The sequence below is a fragment of the Erigeron canadensis genome, chromosome 8, assembly GCF_010389155.1.
Source record: "Erigeron canadensis isolate Cc75 chromosome 8, C_canadensis_v1, whole genome shotgun sequence".
NCBI lineage: Eukaryota > Viridiplantae > Streptophyta > Magnoliopsida > Asterales > Asteraceae > Erigeron > Erigeron canadensis.
Window position 1 is genome coordinate 45639814 of NC_057768.1, and position 17779 is coordinate 45657592.

Genomic DNA, 17779 nt, shown 5'->3' on the forward strand with positions numbered 1-17779 from the left:
TATTAAGAAATAATTTGGATGTGACAAATAAGCAATATTTATAGAATGTTGATATCACAACAATCCTCTTTTATTTAATATAAAAGATTACTTTAAGTCGGTTCCGCGAAAGCCCACCTTAGTTCAACCCAATACAAATCTTTTTTAAACTTTAGATTAACCTACCGATTGATTGATGTTTTATTAACCGTCTAATATTACGGTTTTGTTATAGATATATACCATTTATTTATATCTATTTGGTTATCTATAACTGTATCTCTATCATTAATGTAAGCTTTTTAGTTATATCTATACTACTACCAGTCTTAATACCCGCACGATGTACGATAGCTATATAGATTGTATCATAAATAAATTAGAATATGCCTCATACATGATTCCTGAGTATGAAATAACCTATGGTTAAGTAAATCGGTGATCGAAGTTATATTATAATCAACATTAATGATAAATATAATATATATTTATTTAGAGTTTTGGATTTACCTTAAATATTTAGATATACATCAAAATCGGAACTTGTAAGCATAATGGATGATGACAAATAGTTGTGATTTCGGATGGTAAATTCAAAATTTTGAAGTCTTCATGTTAATAACTTATTATAATTAATATAAGTAATAAGAGTTGAAAATTTGAGAAAGATTTTTTTTTTATTAATGACGAAAAGATCAATCAAATAAAGTTATAATATATTTTGTATTAATAATGCAAGAGTTAGAGTTTAATTATAAGTCTAGTAAGAAAATTGAATTTATATACAACTAAAAAAATCTAATTTAACATAATAAATAAATTAAAAGAACACGTGTCGATCAAGGAATACGCCGCGTGTCGTTTTAAGAACATGTCAATCCTGTTTTAGTTTATTGGTAGATATAAAAATTATAAAATCCTAAGTTGAAAAGTTTAGAATTTTGAAACATGCGAAATTACCATTTTACTCTTAATTAATTAATTTACACAATCATTCCATAATATTTTAAAGGATTTTAAAAGATATTCACTCCTTAAAAATCAAATATTCTTGTATCAATTATCTACACCACTTAACGTCGACGCCATAACCATCCATCGACGCCACCACATCGCAACTAATGTCATCGTCGCCGCATTACACGAGTACCATGTTCATTATTATATCATTTATGTGGTTATCTATAACTCATTATATTTCTATCATCATTATGTTTATATTGTATCATTGTACTAACTAGTAATTTACATGTCCCGTATTAGTGGGACTTCAATTATCTTGTATGTGTATCTTACGATGCATTGACCAAATCGTAGATATGTATTATTCGAAAGTAACACTTAAGAGTTTGTCATCTCTACTCCTTAATAAAGCAAATGCTCCCTCCTATTAAATATTTCTGTCTTTGAAATACCTTATTTGCCCTTGGACTTTTTTATTTACGTAACTATCTCTACTCCTTAATAAAGCAGACCGTCTTCCCCATTATTGTCGCCGCATTGCACGGGTATCATGCTCGTATATAATTAAAAAATAAACCAATATTTGTTTTAAACGTAAAGTAGTTAAACTTTAAAAGATAAACAAAATATGTTAAAAGTTAAAAAGCAAAAATAAAATAAAATGCCAAAAGTTTCTATTAGAAAAAAAAAAGAAGTTAAAAGTTAAAAAGACTATTCTATTAGAAAAAAAAAAAAAGTGAAAAGCAAAAAAGTCTACAAAAATAAAAACAATAGTAATGTCATTCACCAATTTCGAACTAAAGACCTCACCTACATAAGGGGCTTTAGCCAATTCCATCAAGTAGCTTTTGTTTTAAGTTTGTCAAAACTACTATATAAAGCAACTAATGGCAGTTACTGTTCGTCAACGACTACTGTTCATGATTCCACTTAAATTAATATATGGTATATAATGTCAAGCTCTTTAATATTATTATTATCAATTAATGAGTTAATTACAAAAATCATCTATGTGGTTTAATAAAATTATAGATTTCATCCTTAATTTTCATAATTTACGGTTTTGATCTTTGACCTTTGACCTCCGTCCACACTTTTGGTCCAACATTTAACACTTTTCGTAAAAAAAAAATCAACGCTTTTGGAATAATACTGTTGATGAGGACCCAAAATCAATGACCAAAATCATAATTTATGAAAAAAATAGTGATCAAACTTGTAATTTTTGATAAACCACAAGATTATTTTTGTAATTAACTAATTATCTATCTATACTTATATCTATCTACCAATAATAATAAATAAGGGCATGAAAATATTTTTTGAAAAAGTCTAAACCCTTAGATGAAAAAAAAAAATTGAATTGTGACCTTAGATCAAAAGGGTGACATCATGTACCTTATTTAGAATCAACATATATTAATTAATAATAACATTTATGTAATTGTCTCATTTGATAAATCGTCATATGTTTATAGATATTCGTGTTTTCTTTATATCATTTGATACGGATTATACTCATTCAATAGTTTCTTTTAAGATTTGATGTCTATTCTTTTACGATTTCTACATCGCTGTCAGTTTAGACATTTTCAAAAGTAAAAAAAAAGGTGAAAAAAAAGGAAAGGACAAAAAGTGAACAAAAAAAACTAATGAATGTTGACAACCTTAATAGAGAAAAACTAACAGCGTTATCTCAAAGATGAAAAGTGAAAAAAGTGCTAAGTTTATGGTTGTTTTTTCAATTTAGGGACAAAAAGTGCAAAAAATGCTATGTTAAAGGAAAAAAAAAATGTAATTTTCTCCTAAAAATATTTAGCTCATCCGTAATTATTTATAACTTTATATCTCTTTCATTCATGATGGTTTTTATTTTATTATTGTTATTTTAAGGTTACCATATAAATTTAATAAACTCCAATACCTTTAAAAACACTTAGCACATTCATAATTATTTATCATGTCTTAAATTTTGAAGTATTTATACTTTCATATTTTATCTTTATAAATGTTTAATATTTTAACCAAATTAATGCAAAACCAATGAGTCAAAACAATAGCCTATTATTTCGTAATATATTAAAAGTAAACATAACATTACACATAATAAAAACAAAAAAAGTCAAATGAAAATTAGCTTTGTAACCCCGAATATCGTACCGAGTATACCGGTTCGGTATTATTACCGGTACCGGTATTTCGGTTTTGTACTGATTAAGTTTGTAGAAATGGGTCTTTCTATCTTTCTTTTTCAATAGTATTTATTTAATCACCAAAGGTGATCTATACTACAAAGTTTGTAGTACAATCTGATAGCAGCATTAACATCCAATAACATTGGACTTTGTACATATATATTAACAGAAAGGTAAGAAGGTTTACACAAAATAAAAGGAGGTATTATGCAGGAAATGAAACATGATAAAACATGACATAGTTTTAGAACAAAAGATACAGATTCCTGAAACAAACGAAAATACTTGCAGAAAATAGTTGCAGCAAACTACTTAGCAAAAACATGACGTATATTAAGTGTCATACATCAGAGTAAATGCTTGTAAACAAACAGTTGCAGCAAACTACTTGGCAAAAAAATGACATTGTGCAAAACAGAACTACTTGCAGAAAAAACATGAAACTGAAACTGTTTTCTTGTGCAAACAGAAATACAATCGACCCATTTGGTAACAAAAGTTTTCAATCACAAATGCACCTAAGCTTCAGGGTACACTTTCTCTTTTCCTTTTTTGTTTCGTTTGTTGATAGCCTTTAATTCGGTTTCTCTTTTCCTTTTTCAGTCACAAACTCTTATTCGGTCCTTTAATTCGGTTTCCCGGTTTCGTACCGGTACCGTACCGATTAATCCCGAACCCGATTAAGCTAAATACCTAATCCCGAGTACCGTACCGAATACCTATCGGTACGGTTATTCGGTATCGGTTCGGTTTCGGTATTTCGGTATACATGCTCATCCCTACCCACAACTATTACGGATGTTGGACCCTATAATTCTCTCTTCTTTTTTTTTTTTATAAATAAATAACAAGTTAGTAGTTAGTATTTATTTACTAAACAACTTAAAACACGTTCAGCTATCTACCGTGCATTCTACAAACACATTCATATATCATATAACTAGATAATACATTGACACTAAATGAGAGATTATTGTTAGAAGTTAACATAGCTTAAAGGTTGTGACTAGATTTAACAGCAAGTTCAAAATGTATATACGTTAAATTGATTTGATGATTGGACCCAAATAAGATGGGTCAAGATGGTACGTAAATAATGGCTAATGCAACAACTATATATATAAAAACCTAGTTTAGATACCGATCATGGATTGTAACTTAGGATTATTAATTAGCAAGGTCATTGATCGATTTTGATTGAAACTCTTCTCGGTCAATGACTCTACTATTAGGACTTGTATGTAACACCAACCTTTTATTTATGCTACATTGCTACAAGCCTACAACATGACTCATTTTCCAATTTTGTGCAATTGTGCTGAGGTGGTATGGAATTGTGTGAATATGTTGAGTTAAATTTTTTTATAAAAATATTAAAAGTCTTATATAATAAATTTTTCTATACTCCCGTATGGTCGAGAATCTAGTAAATAGTTACTGCTCTATGTCGCCGAAATCTTCCAATAATGAACGTATATTTTGCATAAAAATCCGTAGAAAAAATGAAACCTAATCAACATTGTCAATTATGGAGTGACTTTCCAGTTTTCATTTATGCAATGGTCTACAAACATGGTTGTGGCAGGCCATTGTATTATTTATATCAATTATTATAAATACCTGTAAAATAAATACCTGTAATTCAACTAAAATAAAGTTTATAAATAATGGAATGGAATGGAATTTATAATATAAATAATAATAATAATAAAAATAATTAATAAAACTAGTTTTATAAAATTTAAATAGTAGTACTTTCTATAAAATAAAGTTGTAAATGTGTATAAAATATTATTAATTTTTATATAAATAATAAAAATTATTATAATATAATAAATACTTTTATAAAAAAATAAAATTTTTATAATCTAATATTATTATTTTATAAAATAAAAAAAACTTTTTATAAAATAGAAGTAAATTTATATAAAATATTGACTTTATGCCGAATAATAATAAATATTAATTTTATAACAATAATGATAATAATACTATTACATATGAATTATTTTAATAATATTAATTAATACTAATAATAATAATTAAGTTATTGTATTATTTATATCAATTATTATTATTATTATCATTATATTTATTATAATTATAACAAATTATTCATATTTTTATTTTATTATTATATTCATTATATTAATAGATGTTATTTATATTAATAATAAATATTTTTATTTGTGATAATATTAATTATTATAATATTAATAATAACTGTTATTTAAATTAATATATTAAAATTAATAGCGTTAATAATAAATAATATTTATTATTATTTATTTATTTGATTATTATAATAATAACAATTATTAATTATAATAATAATTATTTTTATTATTATATAATACTCATTATTTTGACCAATAATAATTATTTATATTTTTATAAATTTATATATTGTAAATAATATTTTATATTTTAAATAATAATAATAGTAACTATTACTGTAATTTAATATAATAATAATAATTATTGTTATTATAATAGTAATAGAAAATATAATATCTATTAAATAAAACATAAGAGTAATTTTAGAAGAATTAAATTGTGAAATCCATTGGAATTCAAGACTTTCCATCCATTTTGCCAAGGAATCTTGAATTCCTTCGTATGATGGAATTCAAAGGATTCCAATTCCAATTCCTTATGAACTAAACAAGTCATGAAATGGAATCTGAATTTCATTCTGTCAACCAAACAGGATATGAAATGAAATTCAGATTTCAATTCCTTCTAATTTTAACGAATTCTGCCATTTTAAAAGAATTCCATTCTGTAGTGATATTTACTTGTTAATAACAATGGAATACGAAACAGAATTTAAAAAAACACATGTAAACAACCTTGAAAGCAAAAATTATATATGCCATTTTAATAGTAAATATCACTACAACATCTTCAATGACATAGGCCCAATATTATAGTGTTCCTGCGGTTGGTTTCATACGATCTCGCACTTATGAAAGCATCTATTCCGATCAATTATAATACTAAAACTTGTAAGCTCATATTTTAATCATTGTCAATTCTATTTGCTAATTAAGAGTTCACTTATCTAATGTTATCAGTTTTTAGATAGATATGAAAAGCAACAACAAAAAAATGATATGATGTAATCAAAAATTAATGAACCTAATGGCATAAACAGTTAGATACTTATTTAATATCGATCATTGAAGATTCACCTGGTCTGGAAGCTTGGGTTGGACCACATACTCTGACGAAGGTGAGCCAGTGACCGCGACATAAGGGGGGGGGGGGGGGCTTGGAGCGATGACGACTGAAGCGGCAATGAGGGCAGTAGAAAACGGGTTAGATGGCGTCCATTGGTAATAACCAGGGGTTAGGGGGTTCGAGTATCTGCAATGGCAGTACGAATAGTTAGTAATATACATAAGACCAACAACATAAAAAAGCATATGATATAAAGAAAAACGTATATTGTATAAAAATGGATATATATGAAATAAAATGCATATGATATAAACAAAATTAAAGAAAAGTAAATGAAGATGATTATGAGCATAAAATTCAACTAAAAAAAGGGGCTGGAGCCCCACCATTAGCTAGTGGTTTTCGAGCATCTGCAATAGTATCATGAAAGTAGCAGCAAGGATGAAAAACCCGTGTCAGCCATTTGAAGGCAAACAAAAAATATTAGTAAAATTCGATAGTTATAGTTCTTTGATTGCAGTGTTTCTGTATTGAGTATGATAGTATGTGTGGATGTGAAGGGATGATATGTATATAGAAATTGGCAATGCAAGTGATGCATTACAACGATAACAATACAACAATTAGTTCAAGTCTCTTATGATATACTTTCTATATGTTGACCCATTTTCAAATTGCACAATTTGCCACCTCTGGGTCTAAATTATTTGGTCTCTTCACAATGAAAACTTCAATTGCCCAATCTCATTCCAGGAGATGGACAAAGTTTCAATTACTCAGTGCAAACATATGCAATATGTTTTACTATTAAGCAATGTCATATGGATATTTATTAAAGTCATCATGATCGTAAAGTGTAATTGTGATTTAAAATCGGAAAGATAATAAAATTGCTTCAACAAAGACTATTTACTTTGTTAATTAATGGTTTCGTGGCGTGTCTTATGACGCACATGATGATTTATAGACAAAATCGCAAAATCCTGATAACAACTACTAAAGTTATAAAATATCGAAAAATATAGATATATTTAAAAACTGAAAAATGAAACCCTACATTTATAAAATACCCAAAAGTAAAAGTATATGCCTCTATATCGAATCGTGTTATTTGAAAATGGAGCAGGCGGGGGCTTTTCAGGCGGTGGTGGTGATTGAAGAACAACACATTTAATAGTAATAACAATAGAAAAAATGAAAATCAACCCACAAAAATAGCCAAATAAAAAGCGGACAAATCAACACATAAAATTATAAAATAGCAAAAATAATAGATATATACCTTTGTATCGAATCGTCTTATTTGGGGATGGCGTCGATGGCTTTTCCGAGCAGCAATGGGAGAGAGTAAGGGACTGTGAAGGCGGTGATATGAGATTGGACAAAAAGGGAGAACAAATTGTGGTGGTGATTTGTGATGGAAGGCGGTGGAGATAAAGGACGATGGTGATGAAGGGCGTTGATGATGTTGCGATGGAGATGGAAGGTGGGGGTGGAGATGGAAGGAGATGTTGAATATAGAGCGTGTATGTTTGTTTAGGCAGTTAAGGGAAAAGAGTACATAGGGTTATATTTTTGAATAGGGGTATTTTGGAAAGAAAAAAGATACCAAACGTCTTAAATCAATATGTAATATAAGGAGGTATAGATATAGATAGTACACATGCAATGAATAAACAAATTTTTATCACAAACCAATCTATAATTAAAAAAAATACACTATGGTGACTGTTTTTAGAAGACATATTTTATTGAACTTTTTCTTAAAAAGGTCAAACCTAAAACTTCATATTTATATATATACTAAAAACCACCTGGTTTTTTACAAGTTTTTATGCACATGGTACAACTACACATACATGCAACTTTGAACTCTTTACCTTTTAAACCCCTAAAGATTTTACCTTTTACATTTAAGTCCGTCACCTTTTACTACTTCACATTTTAACTCCCTAAAGTTTTCTCTCTACTTTTTAACCCTCAAATTTAATCCCATCACCTTTTACCACTTTACATTTTAACTCCCTAAAGTTTTCTCCTTACTTTTTAACCCTCAAAGTTTTTTCCTTTTACAGTTTAGCCCATCAACTTTTACGTCTTTACCATTTAACCCCCTAAAGTTTTTATCTTTTACATTTTAGCCTATCAATAAAATGCTTTATTGTTACAATGTCAAATAAAAGTTTGTTGGTGACTTTATCAAATTTGTACCAAAACATTGTCATCTGAAAAGATAATCTACTTGAGTCTCGCCGCAAGGTGTGTAATATAATCTGCGGCAATGTGTTTAAGCTTAATGAATCATTGTTCACGACGTTACTATAAAAGCTCCGCGGCAACGCGCGGGTGTTTATTTCTAGTAAACAAACTAAAACGTACACCTAGACCTAATAAAGTTTAGTGATGGTGGTAACACGCCATCAATACAATCATAAATCTTATCAAAAAGAAGAAAGAAGATGGATGTGAATCAATGAATAAGAAATCAAAATGTCCATGTCATAACCGTGTATGTATGCAACGTATGGAAGTCGTGCTTATCTTTTGACAAAATAATACGGAGTATTTTACCAATATGAATAATGCATCTTGTCAAACGGCGACATTAAACAAACACAAAAGAAAAAGTTTGGTAAGCAATAGTCTAGTTGACTACATAACCACTACTCCTACTACTGCTACTACTTCAAAGTCTGAGTCTGACCAAACTGTCTGTCTATCACATTCACACTCTCTCATTTCATCACATATATATACAATATACAATCTATCAATCAATTCAGTTTAACAGACTACTATATCCGGGTTGATATACTTAAAAAATAATAATAATCATAATTCATAACCCAGTTGATAGTTTTTTTTATTTCCTCTGAATCCGGGTCGGGTCAGATCATCCACAGGATGCTGTTATCTCGCCGGATCATCCGTTGCAGACCGTTTAACACCGGCCGGAGCTGCCTGTGCTACCTCAATTCGTCCTCTTCGATACCGCCGGTGGTCACTCAACTAAAATCTCACCGATTTTCCCAATCCTTTCCATTTTCTGCAAAGTCAACGTTTGACTGCTCTTACAAGGTCACTAATACTATTATACATCATTTTTTGCTAGTATATATATATATATTTTTAATGTTATAAGTAATTTTAATTGGGTTACCTTGTATGCTTTTGTACCATGTATTTGTTCAGATTTCCCTTTATTTGAGTTGTTTTACTAGTACTAAAAACATGTGATATTTGTGTATGAATGACGTAGTTTTTTTTTTTTTAAATACAATTTGCTATTTTAAAGTACATTTCGGTGGTTATTGTTGTTAATACGAGCATAATACCCGCACGTTGTGGCGGAATTTTGTTTTAAGAATGAGATAGATTCAGGGGTAGTTTAGTCCAATGGTATAGATGGGTATAGAAAGATGTATTAAGGCTGGGGAGGGACATTTTAGACTTTTCAGGTTATTAATGACTTAAAGCTATTTTGCTTTATAAGCTAGTTTGCTTTATAAGGGAGTATAGATAAAGTACTCGACACAAGAGGGACATTTTCTAGAAAGTAACTCTTTTTTAATTTGATCAGGGGAGGAGATAGAAATTCATTATTGAGCGGGTAAATTTGGAAAAATACCTTAAACAGAGTACTCTATGAGGTGAAATAAATATGGAAAAGTATGAAATTAACACCCATAAATTATTACGAGTATCTTTTTACACAACTTTGGAATTAGTCATGGGGCCAGTTGACCCATCTGACCCAATGTGGCTCCGCCCCAGGAAAATCAAAAGAGCTTTATGCAATTGTAGGTCAAAGAAAATGATATGTGTTGACTTTGACTTTATAGATAATATTTCTGTATGAATCTTTTTTTTTTCTTCTATTATTTAAAAATGTGTCGTATATGATTTTTGAGTATTTATTGCAGAAGTTAATGATCTGGTTGTGTTGTACGTGGTGTAGTTGGACAGCTTGTATAATGTCAAGGGACACTACTTATCGACCAATGCGATAGACAGCCAGCCGGTTGATGGTGTTGTTGACATACCTTTAGCACAAACTGGTGAAGGTATTGCAGAATGTGAACTTCTCAAGTGGTTTGTACAAGAGGTGAGTAATTTCGGCTTACAATTACTACATTTTCCCTTTAATTATGGATATTGTGCAGTGTATTGCAAGGTTGAATTGTTTAGGGGTGCTTATATCCATTTTTCGTGAGAATGAGATGTGTTTTCTTATAATCTTCCAAAACGTTTAAATGTTTCCAAAATGTGTTCAAATGTTTAATTTTCCAGTTTAGAAAACAAAAGGGGTTTTTCATCTCTGAAAGGGAGTAAGAGTTCATATCAGATAGAAATGTGAGCTCTCTCTTTCCTACTAAAAACTCAATTCGAATAAGTTTTATATTTTTCAAGTAAAAGGCTTCATTTTTCTATGACTATATAGCCGCTTAGGTTCTTGACTCCCATTTGTCCGAACCATGTGCATGATATCCAGATGGTACATCTATCTTTTAATTGCACACATAAATCTTTTTAGACAAATCTGTTTCTTCTTTTTTGTTTCTCAGGGAGACCAAGTTGAAGAGTATCAACCTCTTTGTGAAGTTCAAAGTGATAAAGCAACCATCGAAATAACAAGTCGCTATAAGGGAAAAGTGGTTAAGGTTCTCCATGTTCCCGGTGACACTATAAAGGTAATATACGAATAGTAATATTTAGCTATTAGTCTGTTATCTTTCATTCACTTTTTCACATGTGGTTGTTTCCTGTATGTTGATATCTATCTTTCTTGCAGGTTGGAGAAACTCTATTAAGTTTAACAGTAGATGATTCTCAAGTTTCATTTGATGCTTCCAAGACATCACTAGGTTCTGATGCATCTGAGTCTGATGATCACAAGTCAGAGTTTGAAAAGCCTACGAAAGGTAGAGCTTTATGCACCCCTGCTGTTCGTAACCTTGCAAAGGAGCATGGTATTGATATAGATGATGTCGTTGGAACTAGTAAACATGGAAGAATATCAAAAGAAGATGTCCTCAAGTATGCTGTTGAAAAAGGAATCATTGAGGATAAGCCTGCCTTGTTTAATCCCAGTTCTATTGAACCCATGGCTGGACCAGAAGAAAAACTCCATGAGATAGCGGATTCACTTTACCAGGACAAGATATTAACTCTCAGGTTATAAAGGCTATTTCATGTATTTGATTGAAATAGATTTGTTAAATAATCATTTGGCAACATAACATTGATTACAGTTCACAGCATGTGACATAATGAGTTTGATTTGTATCTTTGCAGGGCTTATCAGCGTGCCATGGTCAAGTCAATGACCGCAGCTGTTGGCGTTCCTCATTTTCATTTTGTGGATGAAATAAACTGTGATGGGATTGTAGAGCTTAAATCAGCTTTCCAGAAAGAGAATACCGATCCAGATGTCAAGTTCACATTCCTCCCCATGTTAATAAAGTCACTTTCCATGGCATTGACTACACATCCATTAGTCAATAGTACCTTCAATTTGGAAAATTATGAAGTCACTCTAAAAGGTTCAAAGTTCTTTGATTCATGTGTTCCTTTTACCAAGTTACTTCACGAAACGGTATATTTCAGTAAATTTTATTTGATCACTCTTCTTTCTCATTATAATTACTAATCATTTTAGGCTCTCACAACATTGGAATTGCCATGGCTACACCATCTGGATTAGTGGTACCAAACATCAAAAATGTTCAATCTCTTTCCATGTTGGAGGTTAGTTGTCTGTCTTTCAAAAGATTGAAATCACTAAAATAAAAAACATGTATGTTGTGCTGGAGAACATCTGCATATATTGCTTATATTAGCTGCAAATATTTGATATGATATTTGTAAATGATTGCTCTAGATTACTAAGGAACTATCACGCCTACAAAAATTGGCATGGGCAAACAAGCTTCCCCCTTCAGATATATCTGGTGGAACCATAACTCTGAGTAATATTGGATCGATTGGTGGGAAGTTTGGCTCACCTCTTATAAATGTTCCTGAAGTTGCTATTATAGCCCTGGGTCGAATTCAGAAAGTTGCCCATTTTAAGGACGATGGAACTGTTTACCCTGTCTCCATTATGACAGTAAGTCTCGTTGTCATAATGTTCTACTTATTCAATAAATCTATTATAGTAGTCATTGTATTAGATTATCATATGTAGCCGAGATTTGTTTTGATCTTTTTATAGCATATAACAATAATATATTCTCTTCGAATGAACTCCAGGTAAATATAGCAGCTGACCATAGAATTCTCGATGGAGCAAATGTTGCAGTATTCTGCAAAGAATGGAAGATGTACATTGAAAAACCTGAGTTGCTCTTGCTGCATATGCGATAATTTTCGTTAACTCATTTGTTTCTCATTTCCTACATGCTAAAAGTTACCTGCCAACTTCTTCAAGAGATTTAATATTTCTCACAAGTTGTTATCGATCATGCTTGTGACAAGTAGCTGGGCCAAAGGAAGGGGTACACCATATGGAGTACGTCTTTGTAAGTTATCATTGATTTATTTATGTGTAACAGTCATCTTAGTGAACACATCTATTTCATCATTTTAATAGCAATGTTAATCCTATTTTACTTCAGAATAAACACCGTCGTTTTTAATGATACGACTGATGTCTCATTTTATTGTGTGTGTCGACGCTTGGCGTATTAAGCTGAACTTAAGGGGGGGCTAATTTGTGGGCTTCCTCCAGAAACATGATCTGTAGTTTCTTCAAGTCTTTTATTTGAACTTGTACCTGCATATAAATAGATTATGAATACAATGATGATCTAATCAATCCGAACCTAAACCCAACTTTTAAAAAAGATTAGATTGATGGTTGGTAGGTTGATAGCCTGATAGGTCAAGAATAAACAACCATTATCGAGCTTGCTTTCGGGTTGAGTCAAATATTACAAGCTCAACATGTATATAACCAAAACCTTTTTTTTCCCTTCAAACATACCTTACTAGTGTTCAGGCCCGTACTTGGACTGATAGTTTCAAAATGTATTAATCAAATATCACAACTTATTCAATACGAAAGCTAAAGACGAAACATATGGAAATGAACTCAATATAAATATTGATTTTAGTTTACCATTTTTTTTTTCAATTTTAGTTAAATAAAATATTTGCAGTTTGTTATATCTGAACTTACTACAAACACAAATAACAATTTTTAACTAATACATACTAATTTATCAACAAAGACCATCTCGAACGTTTTGATTTTCTTCGGGTTGTTCCACTCTGAAACAGTCCATACATGCACAACACGGAGTCGTAGATGATGGTTAACATGTGTTGGCATAAGATCTTCAAGATGAACTAATGTGGTCTTATTTTTTGTTGTTGAAAAATAAGCCATAATGAACCTATAATGGACAATAAACTAAATTAAAAGAGATAATAATAACAATAACATAAGTATTCAATGTTAAATAATGATAATAATGATTAAATAAGAACAAAGTATATAAATAAAAAACCTTTTTGATATAGACTAGATGGGTGCCCGCGTCCCGCGCGATGCGACGGTATTTTTGAGAAGGTGATGGTTAAATATGTCGACACCTTTTTCTTTTGTTAATTTACGAACAAAACACATGGATGGTCAGAAGAAAACAATGGATGATCAGGAAAATAACCAAACCAATTTCAAAGGAAAATCGGGAAAAATACAAAAACAATGGATTTAAATTAGGAAATTAGAGATAATAAATATAAAAAAACAATCGATTTCAATGAAAAGTCACCTAACCAATGGAGAGCTCGTAGGGAATGGTGATTTGTGGTGGTGGTGGTGCAGTTAAACATAGAGAGCAAGGGAGAGATGAAACCATTCTTTTTGTAGGTTGATGATTGCTGCTTTTGAGATGAAACTAATTTTTATATTAGGCTTCTGGCGAGAGCAAGAGAGAGGGGGATTAGGGATAGGCGTTGGGATTGGGAAATAGATGAAAGGGTAGTACATGAAAATCACTTAAATGAGTGGAAGAGATAGTTGTTTGTAGAAGGGTATAATAAGTATTTCAAAGGTAGAATAGTTGAAAAAAAAAATAGGCAGTTTGCTTTAATATGGAGTATAGATGGCCTTATTTTAAGTTTGTAACTATCAACCAAAACGTATATAGTATCACTATTAGTGATGTTAATTTATGAAAGTGTAACAGGGGAACCACATTTAACATAATTCAACATTATATAATAGACGCTAAACGAACCATAAAGATAATATTAGATAATATTGATTATTGAGAAACCATCGTCAACAGTGTCAAATGACACTGCCAACAAATTGAAACGACAGCGCATTTTTTATGATTGATGTGTACGGGTCAAAAGGTCAAAAACCGGCCTGACCCGTACAAACCTGTGACCCACAGATGCACCAAAATGAGAACCGTGACCTGGACCATTACCCTCTCGGGCGAGTCGGTTTAAGCGGGTTTCGGTTTGGTTGTCAGGTTTAAGGGACTTTTGTTCATTCACGTGTTAAAAACCGGCAGACCCGGTTCGACCTGAAACCCAGAAATGCACCAAAGCAGGAACCGTGACCTGGAACGTTACTTTCTTGGACGGGCCATTTTGGGTCAGGTCAAATACGGGTATTAGTTAGGGATGTGCAATTGACCGGAAAAGACGTGGGTCAATTGCACATTCCTACTTGACAGTATGTTAAAACTAATTATCTAATCGGTCAAACCGTTAGACCGACCGTCATACACAACATTGTATTCATTCATTATACAGTTATAGAGTACAATGCATATATTATTGTGTATAACCAAAAGTTATTATACAGGGATCACCTCTGTTTATAAAAACATGACAAAAAATATCGTCCTCCATACTCCATAGTTTCTAGTTTCAACTTGGGCTTCTATAGTTAAAAAGAAGTTATGCTTTTAAGGCCCAACTCAAACAACAAACATAACTACGAAACTTTGACTACTTTGCTACTCGACTGTTGAAAAGCTTCGGTTGAATCAATCACGCCGGAAAACAATTTGGCAACCATGGACAAGCTAATTTCCGTCGGAACAAAAGTCGTTGCCGTCGGCAGGAACTACGCCGCTCACGCCAAAGAACTCGGCAACGCGGTTCCAAAGGTCTGTTCAATCCGTTCCATTCATAATCTCATTTCACAAAATATATGTGAATCGTGCCGTATATATTATGTTTGTGTATAGTTTATAAAAATTATGAATGATTTAGGAACCGGTGTTGTTTTTGAAACCGACGTCGTCATACTTAGCCAACGGCGGAACGATCGAAGTTCCGCATCCATGGGAATCCTTGGACCATGAAGTTGAATTGGCGGTTGTTATTAGTAAAAAAGCGCGTGATGTTACTGAATCAACTGCCATGGATTACATCGGCGGTAATTATTTTTTACATCAGTTTTTGATATTTGAGTTTTCGGTTCCTGATTATAACAAATTTATTAACCTAACATACTCACATTTCACTTTAATTAAGCCTGTGTTATTGTTTCCTCAAAGAAGAAAATCATAAATGTTAGATATGTTTGATGCTAAATTCTGATGTTGTAAAACGAAAATGACTCGAGACATCTTATGCACAATAGCATCTGTGACATGTTATCATTGTTTTGGATAATTTTAGTACATCACACAACAAGTATGGCCTTACTTGGAGGATTTTCTCATATATGTAACAGGATCACTAAAGTACACCATCTCTAATACTTGATTAATCCCAAAAAAAAATGTGAAATAATAGACAAAGAGGATTCTCCATGGAGCATAGTCATGATCTCAAAGTTGAAAATGTGTTTCGTTTCAGGCTATGCACTTGCTTTAGATATGACTGCAAGGGAAATCCAAGCTTCTGCAAAGGTATGCAATTTCTTGATATGTAGATTCTCATGTGAAATGTCATACATTTTGAAAATATTTTCATGAGCATGTGAAAACGTTATACAAAAAGATTTTAAAACTCTGACTATCTGGTGGGTTGTTATAAACAATTAGATTCACTAGTTATATGGTTATGTAGTTGAAACTTTAATTTTAACGTGATTTATCTATGTGAATAGTTCGTTCTCATAAATTTTACATCTTTTACTAGGCAATTGCCAATGAAATTGGTAATGTTAGAATGATTTCATGTTTATGGATGTTGTGGAAATGATGCTAACCTTTTATTTGGCAAATCTTACATGCTAGTCTGCAGGTCTTCCATGGACGGTTGCAAAAGGGCAGGACACTTTCACGCCAATCAGCTCCATTGTAAGAATAAAAAACTATTGTCTTTATTTCTGGTTAGGATTTTGGATTGTATTAACTGCTGATGGACATGCATAAATCTTTTATAGCTATCTTTGTCAAGGGTGCCAGATCCTCAAAGCTTAGAATTGTGGTTGAAGGTACTTTATGTTATGGCTTACCCTTTCCATTTTATTATAATAGTGTAAATTTGGATGTCAAGCATAGCACTTTTTAGATTAAATATCTAAACTTTCTATTAATCAAAATCAGACACAACTTAGGTGTGTTCGTGTCTACTTGATCGTATCATCAACATTAATGTTACATGAAATTTTTTCCAGGTAGATGGAGAAATACGACAAAAAGGCTCGACAGAGGATATGATCTTCAAGATTCCATATTTGATCAGTCACATTAGTTCTATTATGACACTTTTAGAAGGCGATGTCATACTAACAGGTATCTTTAATCCTTCATAAACTTTTGATGGTTAGTTATCTTACTATCTGATGAAACAATATACTAAAGATTCTCAATGCTAACATTGACTATTAGACAGAATCGAGTACTTTTTTGTTGTGGATTTTTGCACAAGTAAACTGAGTTAATTGATCCAATATTTGAGCAGGAACCCCGAAGGGTGTTGGCCCAGTCAAAGTTGGTCAAAAGATTGAAGCTGGCATAACAGGCCTCTTGGATATGCACTTTAATGTTGGAAGACGTCAAAAAACTGTATAGAAATTCCAAGTTGAAACTAGTTCAGTATTTGGTTGCCTGCATCTGGCTTAATTGTGTAACTTTCAAACGTGAACTTAAATAATTACCTTAGCATGGATATTGTAACAAATTCCAGGCTCAACAATTTGTAGCATTTAATTGTTTCGAACTAAATTTATATGAGAATAACCATCCCAAACACTTGAATCAGTACTTGTTTTAAACTAGCACCATACACAGGTTTTGGCCTTATGCAATGTGACCATCTATCTAGTCTAGTAATTGAAATTGATGCATCCTTTAGCCCAATGTGTGGTAAACGTAACCATATGTCCATATTGCTATTTCATTTTGATCATATTTATGCAAATGGTATACTGTTTGTTTCTCTTGTTTCAACTTGAAGAATGTAAGCGGCCGGATGTAGTTTAACATGAAGGAAGTATATCAGGTTTCTTACCTTTTACTCATCTAATAATGTTAAAC

At 31.4% G+C, this 17779-nt stretch overlaps 2 protein-coding genes across 2 annotated transcripts; both read left to right on the forward strand.

Moving 5' to 3' along the window:
* The first annotated feature begins 8924 nt into the window (after window positions 1–8924).
* LOC122579954 (lipoamide acyltransferase component of branched-chain alpha-keto acid dehydrogenase complex, mitochondrial) lies at window positions 8925–12961 on the forward strand. Its single transcript, XM_043752221.1, has 8 exons — window positions 8925–9398; window positions 10279–10425; window positions 10886–11011; window positions 11113–11495; window positions 11616–11863; window positions 11980–12068; window positions 12202–12429; window positions 12573–12961. The coding sequence occupies exons 1-8, from the start codon at window positions 9225–9227 to the stop codon at window positions 12684–12686; spliced, it is 1509 nt and encodes a 502-aa protein (XP_043608156.1). The 5' UTR covers window positions 8925–9224; the 3' UTR covers window positions 12687–12961.
* Window positions 12962–15222: 2261 nt separating this feature from the next.
* Window positions 15223–17503, forward strand: LOC122579094 (probable acylpyruvase FAHD1, mitochondrial). Its single transcript, XM_043751194.1, has 7 exons — window positions 15223–15454; window positions 15561–15726; window positions 16152–16204; window positions 16535–16597; window positions 16684–16734; window positions 16918–17035; window positions 17205–17503. Exons 1-7 carry the CDS (start codon window positions 15362–15364, stop codon window positions 17312–17314), a joined length of 654 nt encoding a protein of 217 aa, XP_043607129.1. The 5' UTR covers window positions 15223–15361; the 3' UTR covers window positions 17315–17503.
* Window positions 17504–17779: the final 276 nt, after the last annotated feature.